The 18,330-nt window shown below is 46.1% G+C and overlaps 1 protein-coding gene across 1 annotated transcript in view; it reads right to left on the minus strand.

The window, feature by feature from the left end:
• Positions 1-18,330, minus strand: part of LOC146171941 (D-lactate dehydrogenase, mitochondrial-like) — a 288,593-nt gene that overhangs the window by 203,737 nt on the left and 66,526 nt on the right. Inside the window, exon 3 of the mRNA XM_084586185.1 lies at positions 9,467-9,682. Within this exon, the coding sequence (XP_084442311.1) occupies positions 9,467-9,682 (216 nt within the window). The remainder of the gene's footprint in view (positions 1-9,466; positions 9,683-18,330) is intronic.

Here is an 18,330-nt window from a genome sequence, read left to right on the forward strand (position 1 = left end):
CGTTTCTTTGCACAGAAACAGGAAGGTACGGTTGTTCCGAGAAACGGACAGCCGAAGCTTTAGTGAAAAGGGTGATCTCAACGGTAACGCCGATGGCTTAAGTCGGAGCCCATAACGTGAGAAGAAGCCTCAGTTTTCACTTCTTGGTGTTTTTCTTCCTGGCATAGGATTTTGAACAATTGTATTGTATTATCTTTGTTTGAAATGCTGTTTTGAAAATGCGATTTTCAAATTTGTGGACGCGTTCCAAGTGCTGCTAAGCTGCCCTTTAATGTAGATGGGGGCATAAGAGGGAAATAGTCTGGCAAAACTTAGTGAAGTTTGTGCCGTGCTTGCTGGCTGACCGGTTGAGTTTTTAGCGTGGTTGTGATGCTGTAGGTTGCCAGAAATCTCTTCTGAAGACAAGTTGCAGAGTGCCTTGGAAACCGGACTTGCCAAGGACTTCTTCAGGCTGTTTGAGCTCAAGAGAAACAGAGTCGGACGATCCCAGCTAGCAGCAACATCCCGATCCCTCCGGACAGCGGATGCAGTCCCCTGCCCTTCGGGATCTCCCTTCCCCGGCGGGGCAGTCTGTTACGTTTCTCCACCGAGAAGTGGGACAGCTGACGCGGCCACCGCATAGCAACAGGCAGTACCGCGAGCGGATCGGCCATTTCGACGCCGTTCATCGGCAGCGCAACGCTTCCTCCCGCCAACAAGTCTCAGCGTGTTCCTGCCACGCGCCAAATGTGTGTGCGTGCGTGTGTGTGCAAACGCCGGCCAAGCCTGGGGCTCGTGAGAGAGGGCGCCGCCCTCGCCCGTCTGCAGGAGGTGGAGGAGATGAGGTCGGAACACCTGCGATTGAGTCATTCGTCGTGAACCAACATGTTCGGCTCTCCCTTTCCTGTGAGGGTTTACCCTTTCCCTGTGAACTGGAAAAACTATAAAAAGCAGCGGCCGACTCCGCTGAGAGAGAGACTACTTTGACGCGCCGTTGAGACGACGCTAGACACCAGCTGTGTGAGAGTGTCTGTAATCTCTCCGGGTCAGCTTCACTGCCCGTTTCTTCCTGATGTTACAGTAAAGGTTGTTTCGTTAAAAGACGCCTCGTCTTTGCTGGCACCTTTGATGCCGTCCGCCGTCCACGGAGCCGCCAGGCCAACGCTACCGAGAGGCCGCGCGCCGCAGCGGTACGCTACCCCGGCGCTCGCGACCCCAAATGCAACAGTATCTAACTCACTGGCAAGCTCTTTAGGTGTAAGCCACTTGGAGCCCTCGTGCAGGCGTATATATTCTAGTCCTTCGGGACTGAGGCCAGCTTTCATGCGATCGGCTACCATTAGTGAAATAATTTCCTCCTTTTGTTTCCACCTTCCTAGCCCGCAAGTAGTAATCAAAATACGCCTGCATACGTGCGGCGAATTGTGACCACGATTCGTCATTCGTCTTACGTGCCCTTTCGAAGCGCTCAAATCACCGTAGCGGAGTCAGCTTCAGCTAGTTAAGCACTGCGGCTTTTACTGTTTCATAATTGGTACATTCCGTGTAGGAGATATTTAACTCGCTCTGTGAGAGCCGGCAAAATCAGATGTACTCATTGGTCCTCTGGTATATTATATGAGATGAATGTACGTTCGACTATCTCAAACCATACTGGGACGTCCGGGTCGCTCGGCATTTTTAGCCCTGACAAAACTTTAGCACACTCAGTGATGGGATCTAAGCCTGACCGCAGTGCCGCAATCGAAGAGGTTTGCCCACAATCCGTCCGGCCTAGCCAGCCGTTTTGCGGGGTCCGCCCTACTTCTTCTACCCTCCTACCTTCAGCTTCAGCCTTCTTGGCTTCTGCCATAGCTATCACTTTTCGAGTTTCCAGTTCTCGCTTTCTCAGTTCTGCCTCCATCTTTCTCAATTCTATCTCCATCTTTCTAATTTCTAATTCAGTCTCTGCTTTCGCCTCTGTCTCTCGACGCTTCGCTAGGTCCTTACTATTCGTCTTTGTTACGCAATTCTTCCGTCTCAGTGCAGCTACGGGGACTCTAACGGACACACTGGTCCATCCGGAAAACACTGACCTTCTGGTGTTCATGTTTACTAATCGAACTAACTACACGTCGACACCGCGCACCTCCCGCTCCTAATGCCTGAGCCACGCACACCAACGGACGCAAGAAATCCCGCTAACCTGAGCAACGGTTGCGCCCTTCTCGCCGCGTCGCTCCTCGATGTGGGGCACTTCCGATCGTCGCTGCCTCTGACCGTCACCGCTAGGGGTCCCTGGGTCCTTGCACGCGTCGACGAAGCTCCTACCCCGAACGACCGGGAGATCTCAGCACCTCAGCAACGGTTTCTCCCTCCTTACAGCGCCGCTCGTCTCTGGTGGGCACTCCTATTCGCCGCTGCCTCTGACCGTCTCCTCTTGCGGTCCCTAGGTCCTTGCACGCGGCGAAGCTCTTCCACCTTGAACGGCCGGCAGACTTCGGTGAGCGCGGATAACGTTGCGACGGCTCGAGTAACGGGCTGGGCTTGCAGAGTGCTGCAGATGCCGAATCGTGCTGTTGACTGCGCCAGTAAAACGTCAAAGGTTCTTCTCGTTCTTTAAATCTTCCGTACCTCTGCAAGGTGCTCGTCGATTCGGCAGGCGACGTGCAGTTCACACGCAAACACACTGAGACGAAGGCCGACGAGCTTGCCGTAACAAAACGAACATTAACTTTATATAACAGGAACACGAAGCACAGGGTACAGAAAATTTATTTACACCAGACAGAGAGGCGACACACTTTACAAAAGAGACAAAGAAGAACTAACGGCAAAACGAGCGCATCACTCTTTTTAACGACTCCTCAGTCGGGGCCTACCTGCTACGCTATCTCCATCAACGACTAGCCTCAGCACAAGAACCAGAACCGTCAGTAACTGCGCGGCGCGCTCTTAAATAGCCAGCGCCGAACCTTCTAGGCGCGGAGGAGGAACGGAAAACAGCTTAGCGCTGCCAAAGCTATGCCTTCCCCCCTTGGCCTTCTGGAGAGGCCTCGAATTTTCTCGAACATGGTCAGCACGCACGGCCCTCCCGCGCGAAGCGAGGAGGAGGGCCGGGACCATGCGGGGGAAAGCACGCTTGACTCCACGCATGGCGACGAGGGCGAGGAGGCGCAGCGCGGTGGCTGAGATGACGTAATCGGTCGCCTCGCTTTCTCGTAGCTTGGAAAAAATTCCATCGCCGTTTTTTGCGGCGCGCGCGCCTAAACATTAAAGAAAGGGCCACCGCGGCCTTACAGTGCGGTTGGTGCGCTCGGTGAGACCATTGGTCTGCGGACGATACGGTGTCGAGTGTCGGTAGTGTGAACCACAAAGTCGGATCATTTCTTCCACAACATGAGCAGTGAATTACCGGCCACGATCACTTATAATAACACGGGGTGCGCCGTGGCAAAGAATAACGGAATACAAAAGAAACGGCGAAACATCAGCAGCTTTCGCGGTAGCGAGACCAGATGGTCTCCACGTATCTGATAAGATAGTCAACGCAGAGGATAACCCAGCGGCAGTCCTCCACAGTCTTTGGAAAAGGATCAAGCAGGTCAATTCCAATCTTTTCAAAAGGTGAGGTAGGTGGCTTGACGGGTAGTAAAGGTGCGGCCAGCGTGGTGGTGCGTGCCTTAAGTCGTTGGCATTGTTCACATGTCGCAACGTATTGCTTGGTTGGCTAATTGTGGCTAATAAAAAACACCGGCGAATTCGGTGTAGGGTACGACAGAGGCCTAGATGTCCAGAGGTAATATCATCATGCATGATATGCAAAACTTGTGCACAGAGACTTTTTGGGACGGCCAAAAGGAGGGCAGCACCGTCAACTGAGTAGTTCTTAAACAAAACACCATCTTTGATAGTAAACTGCGTTGACTCTGCTCTTCCTTCTCCCTCTTGTATAAGAGGCTGTAGTGACCGGTCGTTGCGTTGTTCTCGCCTAAAGGTCGCCATACTAGGAAACGTCGACACGATTGAGGCTAAACACCCGTCGAAGCCGTCTTCATCGTTAACGGAAGTCGGCAATGGGTGCCGTGACAAGCAGTCTGCATCACTGTGATGTCGTCCACTCTTGTACGCGACACCAAAGTTGTATTCTTGCAGGCGTAATGCCCAGTGCGCCAGACGACCAGATGGATCGCGAAGTCCGATGAGCCAGCATAGCGAATGGTGGTCAGTAACTATGGTGAAGTAGCGTCCATATAGGTATGGTCGGAACTTGTGCACAGCGAACACAACTGCTAGGCACTCCAATTCAGTAACTGTGTTGTTCCGTTCACATTTTGTCAACGTGCGGCTGGCATATGCAACAAAGTGTTCAGCCCCACTATGAAGCTTGCACAAGCAACGCCCCAAGACCGACGCCACTGGCGTCAGCGTGGACCTCAGTCACAGCAGAAGGGTCAAAGTGGCGCAGCAGTGGTGCTGAAGTTAGAGAAGACTTGAGCCGATTGAAAGAGGATTCGTACTCTGGGGTCCACACAAATTGCGAATCCTTGTGCAGTAGAGAAGTAAGCGGGTGGGCAAGTTGCGCAAAACCAGCAATGAAGCGACGAAAATAAGAAGAGAGGCCAAGAAAGCTCCGAAGACTTTTCAGGGTGCGTGGAATTTCGAAGTCGCGTACTGCAGCAATCTCCTGCGGATACCATCCTTCCTGCGGATACCATACAATCTCTTGAACCATCCTCGTTGACGAGGAACCCAAGAACTAAAGTTTGTCGCTCTCCAAAATGGCACTTCTTCGAATTCAAAATGAGGCCCGCTTTGCCAATGCATTCAATAACTTTATGGAGCCTCTCATTGTGCTCTTGGAAGGTTTTTCCAAAAATGATACCATCATCAACGTAACACATGCATGTTTCCCATTTGAGGCCACGAAGGATAGTGTCCCTAAATCGGTCAAACGTCGCGGGAGCGTTGCATAATCCAAAGGGCATTACATTAAATTGGTATAAACCATCTGCTGTTACAAAAGCAGTCTTCTCACGGTCGGATGGATGTAGAGAAATTTGCCAATAACCAGATCGCAAATCAACAGAGGAGAAATATGACGCCGAATGCAGACAGTCGACAGCGTCATCAATGCGAGTTAACGGGTATACGTCTTTCTTTGTTACCGCATTCAAACGACGGTAGGCTACACAAAATCGCCAAGAATTGTCTTTTTTTCGCACCAGGGTCTCAGGTGCGGCCCACGGACTGGAAGATTCTCGGATGATTCCTTTGTGCAGCATTTCGTCCACCTGTTCTTGAATTATCATGAGCTCTGCCGGGGAGACTCGGTAAGGTTTTTGGCGAGTAGGGGGTGCGCTTCCTGTGTTAATTTTGTGCTGTAGCCGAGAAGCTGGGAAATGGCAACCCGATCCACTTGAGGCAAAGTCGAACACTTGGGCATGAGTTGTCAAAATGTATTGCAGAATACGAAGTTCACTAGATGGGAGCGATTTGTTGACCATGCCCTCAAACTCAGCACAATATTCAGATTGATATAAACAGCGCGAACACGAAAACAAGGGACAAGAAACAAGAAAGCCACAGTACATGCGCTGATTCACAACTAAGCCTAAGCCGTTTACTCCAAGGCCCAGAAAAACAAACATGAAGAAAACGAAACAGTCACGTGAAAAACCCCTGGGTTCACCTGCTGCATAAAAAATACTTTAAAAAATCACTTAAAAAAGACACCTCTTTGCTTGAAAGAGCAAGAGACGTCTTGCTGACACACTTATTGTCCGTTGAAATAAAATACGCTTCCACTATCTCTCTCGTTATCTTCTCCTTGTGGCGATATAAAATCTTAACACTGTCAAACTTAGGAGTGCACTTCTTCTTCTCCTTCTTCATTATTTCACACGACTGGCAATGGGATACTAGAAACGTTTTGTCCTTTCCAATTTCCAAGTTGTTACAGTGTTCCTGTAGTCTCTTATTTATACACCGTCCGGTTTGTCCTATATAACTGGCTCCACAAGAGAGTGGAAGCCTATACACAACACCTGTCTTGCATCCAACATAGGGGTTTCTATGTTTCACCCCACATTCTTGCTTCTTCTCTTCTCTTTCCCTTTGAACAGCCGGGCAAATCCTCTTCATCTTGAGCGGGGCGGTCAGTGCGACGTCCACATTATACCTCTTGCCTACATTTTTGAGGCCATGCGAAATCCTGAGCACATACGGTACCACGGCAACCTTCCTCTTCCTCTCACCCATGCTGGGCAGGGATTTCAGTCTGTGCGTTCTTTTAAGGTTCTTCAGTACCCGGCAACTGGCCTCAATAATAACTGACTCGCGATAACCGGCCTTTGCAATTCTCTTCACTTGTCTTTCAAAACTCTTGCCCATGCCGTGGTAACAAGATTTCGTCAACGCACTTAGTAAGCAAGTGTTTATCATCCCATTCTTCACTAATTTGGAATGTCCTGAATTGGAGCCTAGCAACGGCTTCATCGATCTCGGGTTGTATTCCCAACAAACATGATCATCACCGAATTGAATCAAAATATCTAAATACTGTAACTGATCGTCCACTGGTTTCTCAAAAGTAAATTCCAGGCCGGATCCACACTCAGTAAAAACATCCATAATGTCCTTCATTCTTTGATTGAATCCCTCACGGTCTGTTAATACTAAAAAGTCGTCCACATACCTGAAGGTGGAATAATGCAAGCCCTCCAAGTTATCCTTCAGGTGTCTGTCCACGTACATTAAGAAGATGTCACTCAAGACCGGTGCAACACTCGATCCAATGCATACTCCAGCCTTCTGCGTATATAGCTTGTTCTTCCATCCTATGAAGGTGGATTCCAGGTAGAACCTCAAAAGTTCAAGGAAACTTTCAACACTAACACCTGAGGCGTCAATGAAGTCACATTCATTATTGTCTTCTGTAATGCACATCTGTGCTCGCTTAAGGAGGCAGTCATGGGGAAGGCTATAATATAAATCCTTGACATCCATGCTGAAGCCGACACAATTTCTTGGGTTGTGTTCTTTGAGGAACACGACAAGGGCTTCAGAGTTAGGTAGCCTTAGAGGGTCTGATAAAGTCAACGAGGAAAGGTGCTTCTGCAAATACTTGGACACCAGGTGCTGCCACGTGCTCTTCTCAGATACGATGGCTCTGAACGGAACATCTGGTTTATGGGTTTTTGCCGAAAAGAATACTTCCACATGTAGTAGCTTGCATTTCTTCACCTGTTCACGTATCCGTTCAAGCCCCAGATCATCTAGAAGAGCCATAGCCCTCTCTTTTATCTTGGTCGCTTCCATAGGAAACCTTTTGAAATTCTTCTCAACAGCAGCCTCGGCTTTTTCTTGAAACTGATTCTCAGAAAAAATAGTAAAATACCCTTCTTTATCTGATAGTATAACTCTGAGGTCTCTTGAGGCCATCCATTTAGCAATATAGTTAATAGGGCACCGTTTACCATTTAATCCTTCTTTTGTGTGCTCTAGCACTTCCATGCACTCATGGATGCACCGCGACCTTTCAGAATCTTCAACTCTATTTGCAATACATCGTGACATGGTCACCTGTTCAGCCTCATCAACTCTAGGTTCAAAAGCATGTTTAGGACCCAGCCTCAGCATCTTATCAGTACCTAGAGGTATATCTTCATCAGCGAAATTCAATACCTTGCCTTGCTGATCTTTGTTCATCTTCTTCTTCCGTGGAAGCAGAGGTAGAACCACCTTCCAAAGGAATTCTGTCAATCTTTCACTCAGGGCACTCCACTCTGTGTACTTGCGAAACGCACGCTGCTTGCTATACATGAACTCACACACGAGTCGTAGACAATCCTTGAAATGGCGGACTTGCTTCCACATCTCAGACACCATTATACGGCAGAGTCTCCTGCAATGACCAGTAGACGGCCTCAGGAACCCAAAGGTCTTCAGGAATTCCGGAGGCACTGTGCCGAGCTTGAGGTACCAAGAGGCCTTTCTTGCTTGGCAGACACAAACTGCGATGGTAGGCGCTAACACCTCAGGGTCATTAAACGAAAGGTTCTGTAGGACACACGAAGGGCCCGTTGCACAAGAAATATGGCTTACCAAGATACTTTGTTGGGCGAGTTGGTACTTATTCATTATTGATATAAACAGCGCGAACACGAAAACAAGGGACAAGAAACAAGAAAGCCACAGTACATGCGCTGACTCACAACTAAGCCTAAGCCGTTTACTCCAAGGCCCAGAAAAACAAACATGAAGAAAACGAAACAGTCACGTGAAAAACCCCTGGGTTCACCTGCTGCATAAAAATTACTTTAAAAAATCACTTAAAAAAGACACCTCTTTGCTTGAAAGAGCAAGAGACGCCTTGCTGACACACTTATTGTCCGTTGAAATAAAATACGCTTCCACTATCTCTCTCGCTATCTTCTCCTTGTGGCGATATAAAATCTTAACACTGTCAAACTTAGGAGTGCACTTCTTCTTCTCCTTCTTCATTATTTCACACGACTGGCAATGGGATACTAGAAACGTTTTGTCCTTTCCAATTTCCAAGTTGTTACAGTGTTCCTGTAGTCTCTTATTTATACACCGTCCGGTTTGTCCTGTATAACTGGCTCCACAAGAGAGTGGAAGCCTATACACAACACCTGTCTTGCATCCAACATAGGGGTTTCTATGTTTCACCCCACATTCTTGCTTCTTCTCTTCTCTTTCCCTTTGAACAGCCGGGCAAATCCTCTTCATCTTGAGCGGGGCGGTCAGTTTATATCAATAATGAATAAGTACCAACTCGCCCAACAAAGTATCTTGGTAAACAATATTCAGGCTTGTCGTTCGCGGCTCCTCTGCAATCGGAAATAATTCTCAAATCTCGCGAGTGTCAAACCAGAAGGAAGATGAACAAGCTCTTCTGACACGTTCACAGCCCAGAGGTATGCGCGACCATCCTCCGCCTCCACGACCCCTCCCCCCCCCCCCCCCCCCCCGGCGCGTGGCACCAATATTTTTTTCGCTCCATTCGAGATATCTGGATCGACGACTATTGAAGGGAGGAGAAGGAAGATGAGGAGGAAAGGTGTGAAGGATTCAGATGTCTTCACGGGGAGAAACGTCGCAGTTATCGCAGGCAGCAGCACATCTTCCTTCAAGGCGAGAATTCCTTGATGACTCTGAGACATGTTATGTACTAATGCGGGGATAATGTTCGGCTGCAAACAAATTTCACCGGCACTAAAGTCTAAAGTCGCACCACACTCGCGCAAAAAGTCAACACCCAAGATAACGTCATGCGTGGCACGTTTCAATACAACGAATTCTGTCCTATAGCACTCGTCACCAATTACAACTGAAACTGAGCACAGTTCTATTTGCAACGTGATGCAATTTCCATCATATCTTGGGAACTGCTGCTCTGATACTGCGGAAGTTGGAGAACAGCCTGCTTTGTTAGCGTCCAACAGAAGTGACATGGCACGCTAAGCTATGCAGGACTCCTTACCTGTCCGGTGTCCTGGGCATAGACGACGACATCGGGTGCCGCGGGAGGGTGCGGTCCTTCGTCCCGGCTGTGCTGTTCGCAGATGGCCTGAGTTGTGCTGACGCCCTTGTGGCCGAATATGGACTCGAGCTCCCGTAGCACTTCTTGGGACAGCCACCGCCTATTGTCACCCCGGCAGGGCAAGCGCCAAGGCACCCGCGACATCAGCATGGCTGACTGCACACAGGGGAATTAGGCTTTAAGGTGCCGCCGCAAGAGCGAAACATTCTGGGCAGGTGAGGGGAGTGCTTTCTTTTAATGTGTACTGAGAGGAAAGCCATAATCATGCAAGTGAAATAGAATATAAATCCTCGTGTTTGACCTTTTCAGCCAATGCAGTCGAAAGGCGTGAAAAACTCTTAGCAGTAATCGATGCTTGCTCCTAGTTCTGCATAAATAAAGTAATAAAACTCTCCTATATGGAAACGTGTTATACAAGGAGACACAATTTCACCAGTACAATTCACAGCTTGCTCAGAGGAAGGCTTGGAGAGGGTGCAGTTAGGATAAGGATTGATGGAGAATAACTCAGTAATCTGCAAATAGCAGTGGTAAGACGTCCGACTACTGTACCAAATTTCCCGGGTTCGAACCCGACCACGGCGGCTGCGTTTCGATGGAGGCGAAACGAAGTATCGACCGTGTGCTGTGCGATGTCAGCACACGTTAAAGATGCCCAGGTGATCGAAATTACTGCGTAGCCCTCCACTATGGCTCCCCTTTTTCTCTTTCTACTTTCGCTCCCGCCTTCATCCCTTCCCTTACTACTCGCGGGTCGGGTGTCCACAGTGCACGTGTGACAGGTACTGCGCCTTTCCCTTCCTGTGAACCAATTATTATAAAATTTCACTACGCACGCTTTGTTTTCCGAATGTTGAAATGCATTTTCAGCTGTGCTGCTAGTTGCATTAATTAATTTGTTTGCAGCCATCGCGAGCGCACGATGTTGTTCGTGTTTCGTGTGTTTTGTGCTTCACAACTGCCGTGGGCGCGAAGGACCTTTCTGAAAACTGTTCTACGTGCGCAAAACGACTTTGGCTGTACGGAGAAGCGCCGGGAAGTCGGTACCAATCTGCTGCTTGATGCTTTGTGAAGTATGTTTGCGACGGTTGCTTGTTATCGTTGCTTCATTGCGATGTCTTGACTGATGCGTTTATTGGGATTAATCGTTGTGCTACGATTGCTCTCATTACAACCGTGCGCGGACGGCATTGTTGTTAGTGTTCTCGGCCTCTCTATACATAGGTATGAGTAAAGGTATATGCAGAAAATGGCATGTCATAAGCTTTTGCATTCTCAAGACAGGCAGTTTTCACTTGTAAGCACTTCAGACGTCACGTGAAGTCTTGTGAACAGCTGACCAGCCAGAAGAAATTTGGCTACAAATATTGTTTTGCAATATACATTTTCCTCTTTGTCTTATGAACAGCAAAAAAAAAAAAAAAATGCGTTTCATAATAGCAATAACATGTACCTATTATTTACTGCAGTTTTCCTGCTCTCATGAATGCATTTTTCTTTTTCTTTTTACTTCTTAATTGTTTTCATGGTTGAAATTGCCTACAAGTATTTCATTCGTCTGAAAAGCTCACCACACATATCTTGCTTTCTGAATGCTGAAATCAAGTTCGATCTGTGCAGGTAATCGCGTTTGTTCCTCCCCTGTAGTGATCATGCATGCACGGCCTTGTCCCTGCAACGTGTCCATCATCAATATTGATTGGTGTGTACTGTGCTTGAAAACAGCCTTGGGTGCGATGTGACCTTTCTGAAAACTATTTTGCCTACATGAAATGATCTCGGCTGTCTGCTTTCTGTGCGATTACAGAAGCATCGGCACCACTCATTGTCTAGATTCTTCATGAATTATATTTCTTGCGATTATAGCTAAATTATAGCAGGCCTGTCCTGTCTGTGCCACACCATGTTCTGTTTAATCATTATGTTATGGCTTCATGATGGTGTGCTGACGGTACTGTTATTTTTCTTGTCTCTCTGCCCAGTCGAAAAAAACTACAGAAAGTTTTCTGATGTTACGACAGAATTTCTGTGCGGTTTTTGACGGGAAACCTGTTGTGACAACAGAACATTCTGTAGTAACATCAGAAATTTCTGTAGTTATAATAAAAATGTGCTACAGAACTACAGACAACAGAAATATACTACAGAAAAACTACAGAACTACAGAAAAGTACTACAGAACTACATAAAAATGTGATGGTTACGACAGAACTACAGGATATTTTGTCGTATTTTTGACACGGTTCTGTCGTTTTTTTCGACTGGGTGGAAAAGGCATATATCTACGATGAGTTTGGTGCTGAGCCAAAAACAAGAGGTGAGATTCTTGTCCCAACACGCACATACCGTGTACCAAATTCTTACTCTCAATATACCCTTGTTTCAACAGAGCAAGATACCGTCAAATGAATGGTGGAGAAAGATGGTAATGTGTATCGCAGTACTGATACGCATTGGACAGTTTTCATATTTAAAATAGTGTAAGGCGCAAAAAACAGACAAACACAAAGGTAAGTGACAGGACGAAGCGCCAACGCCCAACTGATTTTATTGCATGCAAGAAAACATACTTAAATAGTTTTGTAGTCACATGCGTAGGTGTCACCTAAAGCTCAGGAACGACCTGATAAGGCGCGCTCCAGGATCTTTTCATAGTTATATAAAACAATCGATGTGTCGCTTACGCACATGTCGCCTTTCTTTTTGATATAAAATGCTTCTATCAATTCCCTGGCATTCTTATCTTTGCTTTTGCCCAGAATGCGCACATCAGTGAAGCATGGCTCACAATTGCGGGACGGGCATTCATTAATGTGCTTAGTTATATGGGTGCCTTCCTTGTTCTGTTGTACGTTTCTCTCATGTTCCCTCGTCCGCTCATTCAGGCACCTGCCTGTCTGACCTATGTAGGATTGGCCGCAAGACAGGGGGATTTCATATACAACCCCTTCAGCACATCTCATGAACGGTCTCCTGTGGTTCGTTCCGCAGCCTCGTTCCTTGGTATTTTCTTTATCGGTACGGCAGCAAAGACCACCTAGCTTTCTCGGTGCAGAAAAGGTGAGCCGCACACCATGGCGGCTGGCAACTTTTTTCAAATTATGGGCCACACGATGCACGTATGGCACCATCACTGGTCTTACCTCATCTCGAGGGACCTCCGGCCTAGCTCTACCAGTACCCTTCTTTGTCTTGTTTAGGAGACATTCAGCAACCGCGGTTACGAGCGAACGGGGGAACCCGGCTGCAAAAAGCCCAGCCAATTGGTGATTAAAACTGTCCCGCATTTTGTGAAGGCATGACTTTTTGAGTGCCGATTCTAGGCAAAGCGAAGCAATCCCGCGTTTCACCAGTTTAGAATGGCAGGAGTCAAAGGGTAACAGCTGCTTCTTTGCACGCGGGGAATATGTCCAACAGACCCGATCACCACAGAACTCCAGCTTCAAATCTAAAAACTGTAATGAATGGTCATGGTCAGGTAGTTCGTGTGTGAATTCCATACCTTTTCCATGCTCTTTAAAGGCAGATAAAACACTGTCCACTGTTTCCTTAAGGTTGTAAAGACCTTCTTTAGTTAAAACAATCATAAAATCATCTACATGCCTAAAAACTTTAGAAACCTTGTCAATGGGTAAAACTTGCTGCAAAGCTTGGTCAATACGAGATAAAAAGATGTGACATAGCACCGGTGCCACACAGGAGCCAATGCATATGCCAGATTTCTGCAGAAAAAACTGCTGGTCAAAAGTGATAAAAGTCGATTCCAGGTAAAACTGTAATAAGGTTAAAAAGTCATCTATGGAAATACCAGCGGAGTTCTGAAAAGCAAGCGGGTCATTTTCTTCAATGCACTCCCTAACGGCTGAGAACAAGGGGCCATGAGGGACTGAATAGAATAGATCTACAACGTCCACTGAAAAAGCACTTCCAACATCAGAGTTGTTTTCAAAAAGTTCACATGTCAATGATCCGTTTTTGACGAAACGGTCAAATGAAATTTGTGGTATTTCCAAATATGACTTTTTAACCTTATTACAGTTTTACCTGGAATCTGCTTTTATCACTTTTGACCAGCAGTTCTTTCTGCAGAAATCTGGCATATGCATTGGCTCCTGTGTGGCACCGGTGCTATGTCACATCTTTTTATCTCGTATTGACCAAGCTTTGCAGCAAGTTTTACCCATTGACAAGGTTTTTAAAGTTTTTAGGTATGTAGATGATTTTATGATTGTTTTAACTAAAGAAGGTCTTTACAACCTTAAGGAAACAGTGGACAGTGTTTTATCTGCCTTTAAAGAGCATGGAAAAGGTATGGAATTCACACACGAACTACCTGACCATGACCATTCATTACAGTTTTTAGATTTGAAGCTGGAGTTCTGTGGTGATCGGGTCTGTTGGACATATTCCCCGCGTGCAAAGAAGCAGCTGTTACCCTTTGACTCCTGCCATTCTAAACTGGTGAAACGCGGGATTGCTTCGCTTTGCCTAGAATCGGCACTCAAAAAGTCATGCCTTCACAAAATGCGGGACAGTTTTAATCACCAATTGGCTAGGCTTTTTGCAGCCGGGTTCCCCCGTTCGCTCGTGACCGCGGTGGCTGATGGTCTCCTAAACAAGACAAAGAAGGGTACTGGTAGAGCTAGCCCGGAGGTCCCTCGAGATGAGGTAAGACCAGTGGTGGTGCCATACGTGCATCGTGTGGCCCATAATTTGAAAAAAGTTGCCAGCCGCCATGGTGTGCGGCTCACCTTTTCTGCACCGAGAAAGCTAGGTGGTCTTTGCTCCCGTACCGATAAAGAAAATACCAAGGAACGAGGCTGCGGAACGAACCACAGGAGACCGTTCATGAGATGTGCTGAAGGGGTTGTATATGAAATCCCCGTCTTGCGGCCAATCCTACATAGGTCAGACAGGCAGGTGCCTGAATGAGCGGACGAGGGAACATGAGAGAAACGTACAACAGAACAAGGAAGGCACCCATATACTAAGCACATTAATGAATGCCCGTCCCGCAATTGTGAGCCATGCTTCACTGATGTGCGCATTCTGGGCAGAAGCAAAGATAAGAATGCCAGGGAATTGATAGAAGCGTTTTATATCAAAAAGAAAGGCGACATGTGCGTAAGCGACACATCAATTGTTTTATATAACTGTGAAAAGATATTCCTGGAGCGCGCCTTATCAGGTCGTTCCTGAGCTTTAGGTGACACCTACGCATGTGACTACAGAACTATTTAAGTACGTTTTCTTGCATGCAATAAAATCAGTTGGGAGTTGGTGCTTCGTCCTGTCACTTACCTTTGTGCCTGTCTGTTTTTTGCGCCTTAAACTATTTTAAATATGAACCAAAACCAACTAGCCCAGCAGCAAGTGCTTTTGGACAGTTTTATTGCGCAGAATTTAAAACAAATGTACAATATCAACGAATTTTCTAATTGGCCAAACATTCTCCCAGTTGCAGTAATACAACTATAGAGGTACTTGCACAATTTTATCAGGGTAGGGTCCTTGATCACACTGAGGGGAAGACGAATTCAAATAGTGAGTTGCAACTGAGCAAGATAAATTTTCGAACAAGTTTCCTTGGGACCAATCCATGAAGCTTCGATAGTGTCAATTCTGTACAGCATGATAATTCGGGTGAGATCCTGTAACACAACCACATTACCGCTCATTGCTTTAAAATGAATGAGCAGATGCTCCTTGAGAATGTTAAATGTTGCTTCATAGTGTAGCAAAAAAATAGAAATGTCTTAACAAAAGCCAATTTTTGAGGAGTACCAGAATGGAGAGGATAAACGTTTATTTTATGGGTTCAAAGTACTGGTAGCACAAATTCAAGATGCTACAACTAGGAATATTCATACAACAGTTTAGGCTTGCTGCTACAGACAGGCAACATTCATTTTTCGTTCATGGTCTCGCATGCAATAATGTGGCCTAGTTGAATTTCCCTGACATCAACCAGAGTAGTGCAGCATTAGTATCAAGTAACAAAAACAGCCCGAAATCTTAGAAAAGCCCCGTTACACACGCCTAAAATTATTGGTGCGCTTCCAAGTACTCCACAGATATGGATCTCAAGTGACAAATCATGCAGTTGTGTCAGCAATCTTGGACTGACCTTAAGCTTAGTGCACCTCACGACTCCAGAACACAGCACCTTTCAGCATGTTATGTGTATCCTCTCACAGCAATGTACTTCTCTTTCTCTGTTGACCTTATCATCATCATCATCATCATCATCATCATCATCATCATCATCATCATCATCATCATCGTCATCATCATCATGACCTCACTGGCCCGTTTTTATAATGTTCCCCTAAATGAAACTGTCACTGTATACACCCATTGCAAAGGACCCCTTTGTATAGCAATTTCCACAGAGCCTGTCTGCGCATGAAACACAGCAAAATTATGACTACAGTACAAGGCTGCTTAGATAAAGAAAACTGAATTGCACTAAATGAGCAAGAGTAGAGTGCTTTGCCAACTGATCTATCTATTGAATTTGTGTTCGAAAAGAACCCGACAATATGGTCATCCACACCACTCAAAGGGGAAAGGGCAGGAGTGCAAACTGCTGGGCTAGTTGGTTCATATTGCATAGAAAGGGAAGGGAACCAGCAAATACAGACGCAAGACAAGACAAGAAGTTGTAGTGTATGCCTTCTTTGTTGTTGTCTTGCGTCTGTATTCGCGGGTTCCCTTTCTAGGGTGCGACCATCACTATAATTTTTTCAACGTCGCGACCACCCGCTGACAGTTAAGCGCATATCATGCCACACTTCTTTTGCGAACTCTTTTATACCTCGTACTATCGCCGACTGAAATATTCTACCTTCACATATCGCGTCAGAAAGGAACCTTAACAAGTTTCAGGGCCTTCTAACCCAAATGTCTGTCTAGGATTAGTCATTGATTGTGCCACATGCTGCATTCAGCAGTTTTATTATTTTGTTTTGTTTCAGCGGTTTTATTGAGCCTCTAATGCACTTACTGTTTCGTTTCGTGTGAATTATGCATATTGCAGGTGATTTTTTCTACTTGTGTTTTGTTCTGTTTTTATGTTCTGCAATTTGGTGCTTACACATTTTGTTTTGGATTCTTGTGGGTCAATGCTCCCCCCTATATAATATCCTTGACTGAAGGCCCTTAGGGGTTTCTGAATAAATAAATAATGAATAAATGTTGTGCGTATCACTGCTGCATTACAGCAGCACCCCCCCCCCCGCCTGGCTACTTGGGGACAACGCAGTAAATCAGGCCGGTTCTGCCAAGTGTGAAACTGCATGGACTAGTTTCTATCCAGTTTTAAGGGAAACAAAGTGGAAACGAAAAGCACGAAAACAAGGCGCACAAGCAGCAGTAGTGCTGGCCAACGTTTTTTGGCGCAGCCCAAGGGCTGGAGAGTGAATGAAAGGAAATGACAAGTACAAAAGTGACAATGACAGAGAAGGAAATAAACACACTACAGCGCAGGCTGGAACGCTTCCACAAAGCTTCACAGGAATTTGTGCATGAGCATGGAAACACCTAAAAAGAAGTATCGAAACACAGGTGAAGGAATAAAATATAAGAATACAATCAGGAATGGATATAGAAACCTACACGCATCTAACACGTCACAGAATGACATATCGTACAGAATGTGCTCTGCAGGCGAGCAGAATCTGGTGGGGCGATCTAACCCCAGAACTGTTGAACCAGGCCCAAACTAGAACCTTCAAGAAGCAATGAAGTGAGGGCACTGTTACGCACATAAGATGACCAATAAAACGGCGCAAGAACGCGATCACAGGAAAAGAAGAGGGATTGATTCCTGTGGTCGTGTGCTTGCGCCGTTCCATTACTCAGTATGAACCAACTAACCCTAAAGCAAGTGCTTCTACAAGCATAAGACGGTCAACACGTGTAGCATTCAAGCGGTATGTTTCCATTGCAAGGCAGATGCTATTTGAGTTACTAAATCGCACACATGGATTAGTTGCAAATGGCTATTACATATCCATGCGTCCTCTGGCAGTTGTGTAAAACGTCACTGGTCCATACATTTACATTCAAAGCTTTTGTAGAGACAGACTCCCTGACGAAGGATCCTGCAGTCATTGGCCAAAGCGCCAAATGTGTTCTTTACGATACACCTGCAGTTTGGTGATATTGTGAAAGGACCCAGAAGCCTCCAGGAGCCTGTAAATACACAAACTCCAGTGAGAATTAGCAGTCCAAAACACAAAGTTACATTAGCTGGATTTTTGGCATAGGTGGCATTGAGGAAAAAAAAGCACAGCCAGTTTCAGTTGATTAAGGCAATAAGCGTTAGTACAAAACGCAACCGTAATTTCAAACGGTTCAATGGTGGGCATAACCAGCATTTTTTTAATCGACCTCAAACAGGTCAGGTGATTGTAAAAAGTTGTAAGCCTTTTTCTTGAATTCTGCAGCTCATTATATGCAATAATAATATTGACCTAGTAAATATCTTGCAGTTCACTACTGCTTTATTTGCCTCTGCGTCTTATCTTAGCATTCGTGTCTCCACCGAGTACAAAACATTTGGGTTTGCAAGGCATTTAGCCTCCCATGACAGGGACTCCTAACATCCACACACACACTTTCATTTTCTTTTTACAGTTCCAAGCATTCTTTCTCAGAGGAATTCTCAGAGGAGATTTTTTTGTCTGATACCACAAGGTGAAGTTTTGTCAAGGCTCTTTTGGAGAACTGCACATGCCACTACAAATCTGTTCTTGAAATTGCATTGAGGATCTATGTATTCACTCCACGATGAATCTGAT

Source organism: Amblyomma maculatum, unplaced genomic scaffold (assembly GCF_055883805.1).
Source record: "Amblyomma maculatum isolate TAMU_Amacu unplaced genomic scaffold, ASM5588380v1 scaffold_15, whole genome shotgun sequence".
Taxonomy (NCBI): domain Eukaryota; kingdom Metazoa; phylum Arthropoda; class Arachnida; order Ixodida; family Ixodidae; genus Amblyomma; species Amblyomma maculatum.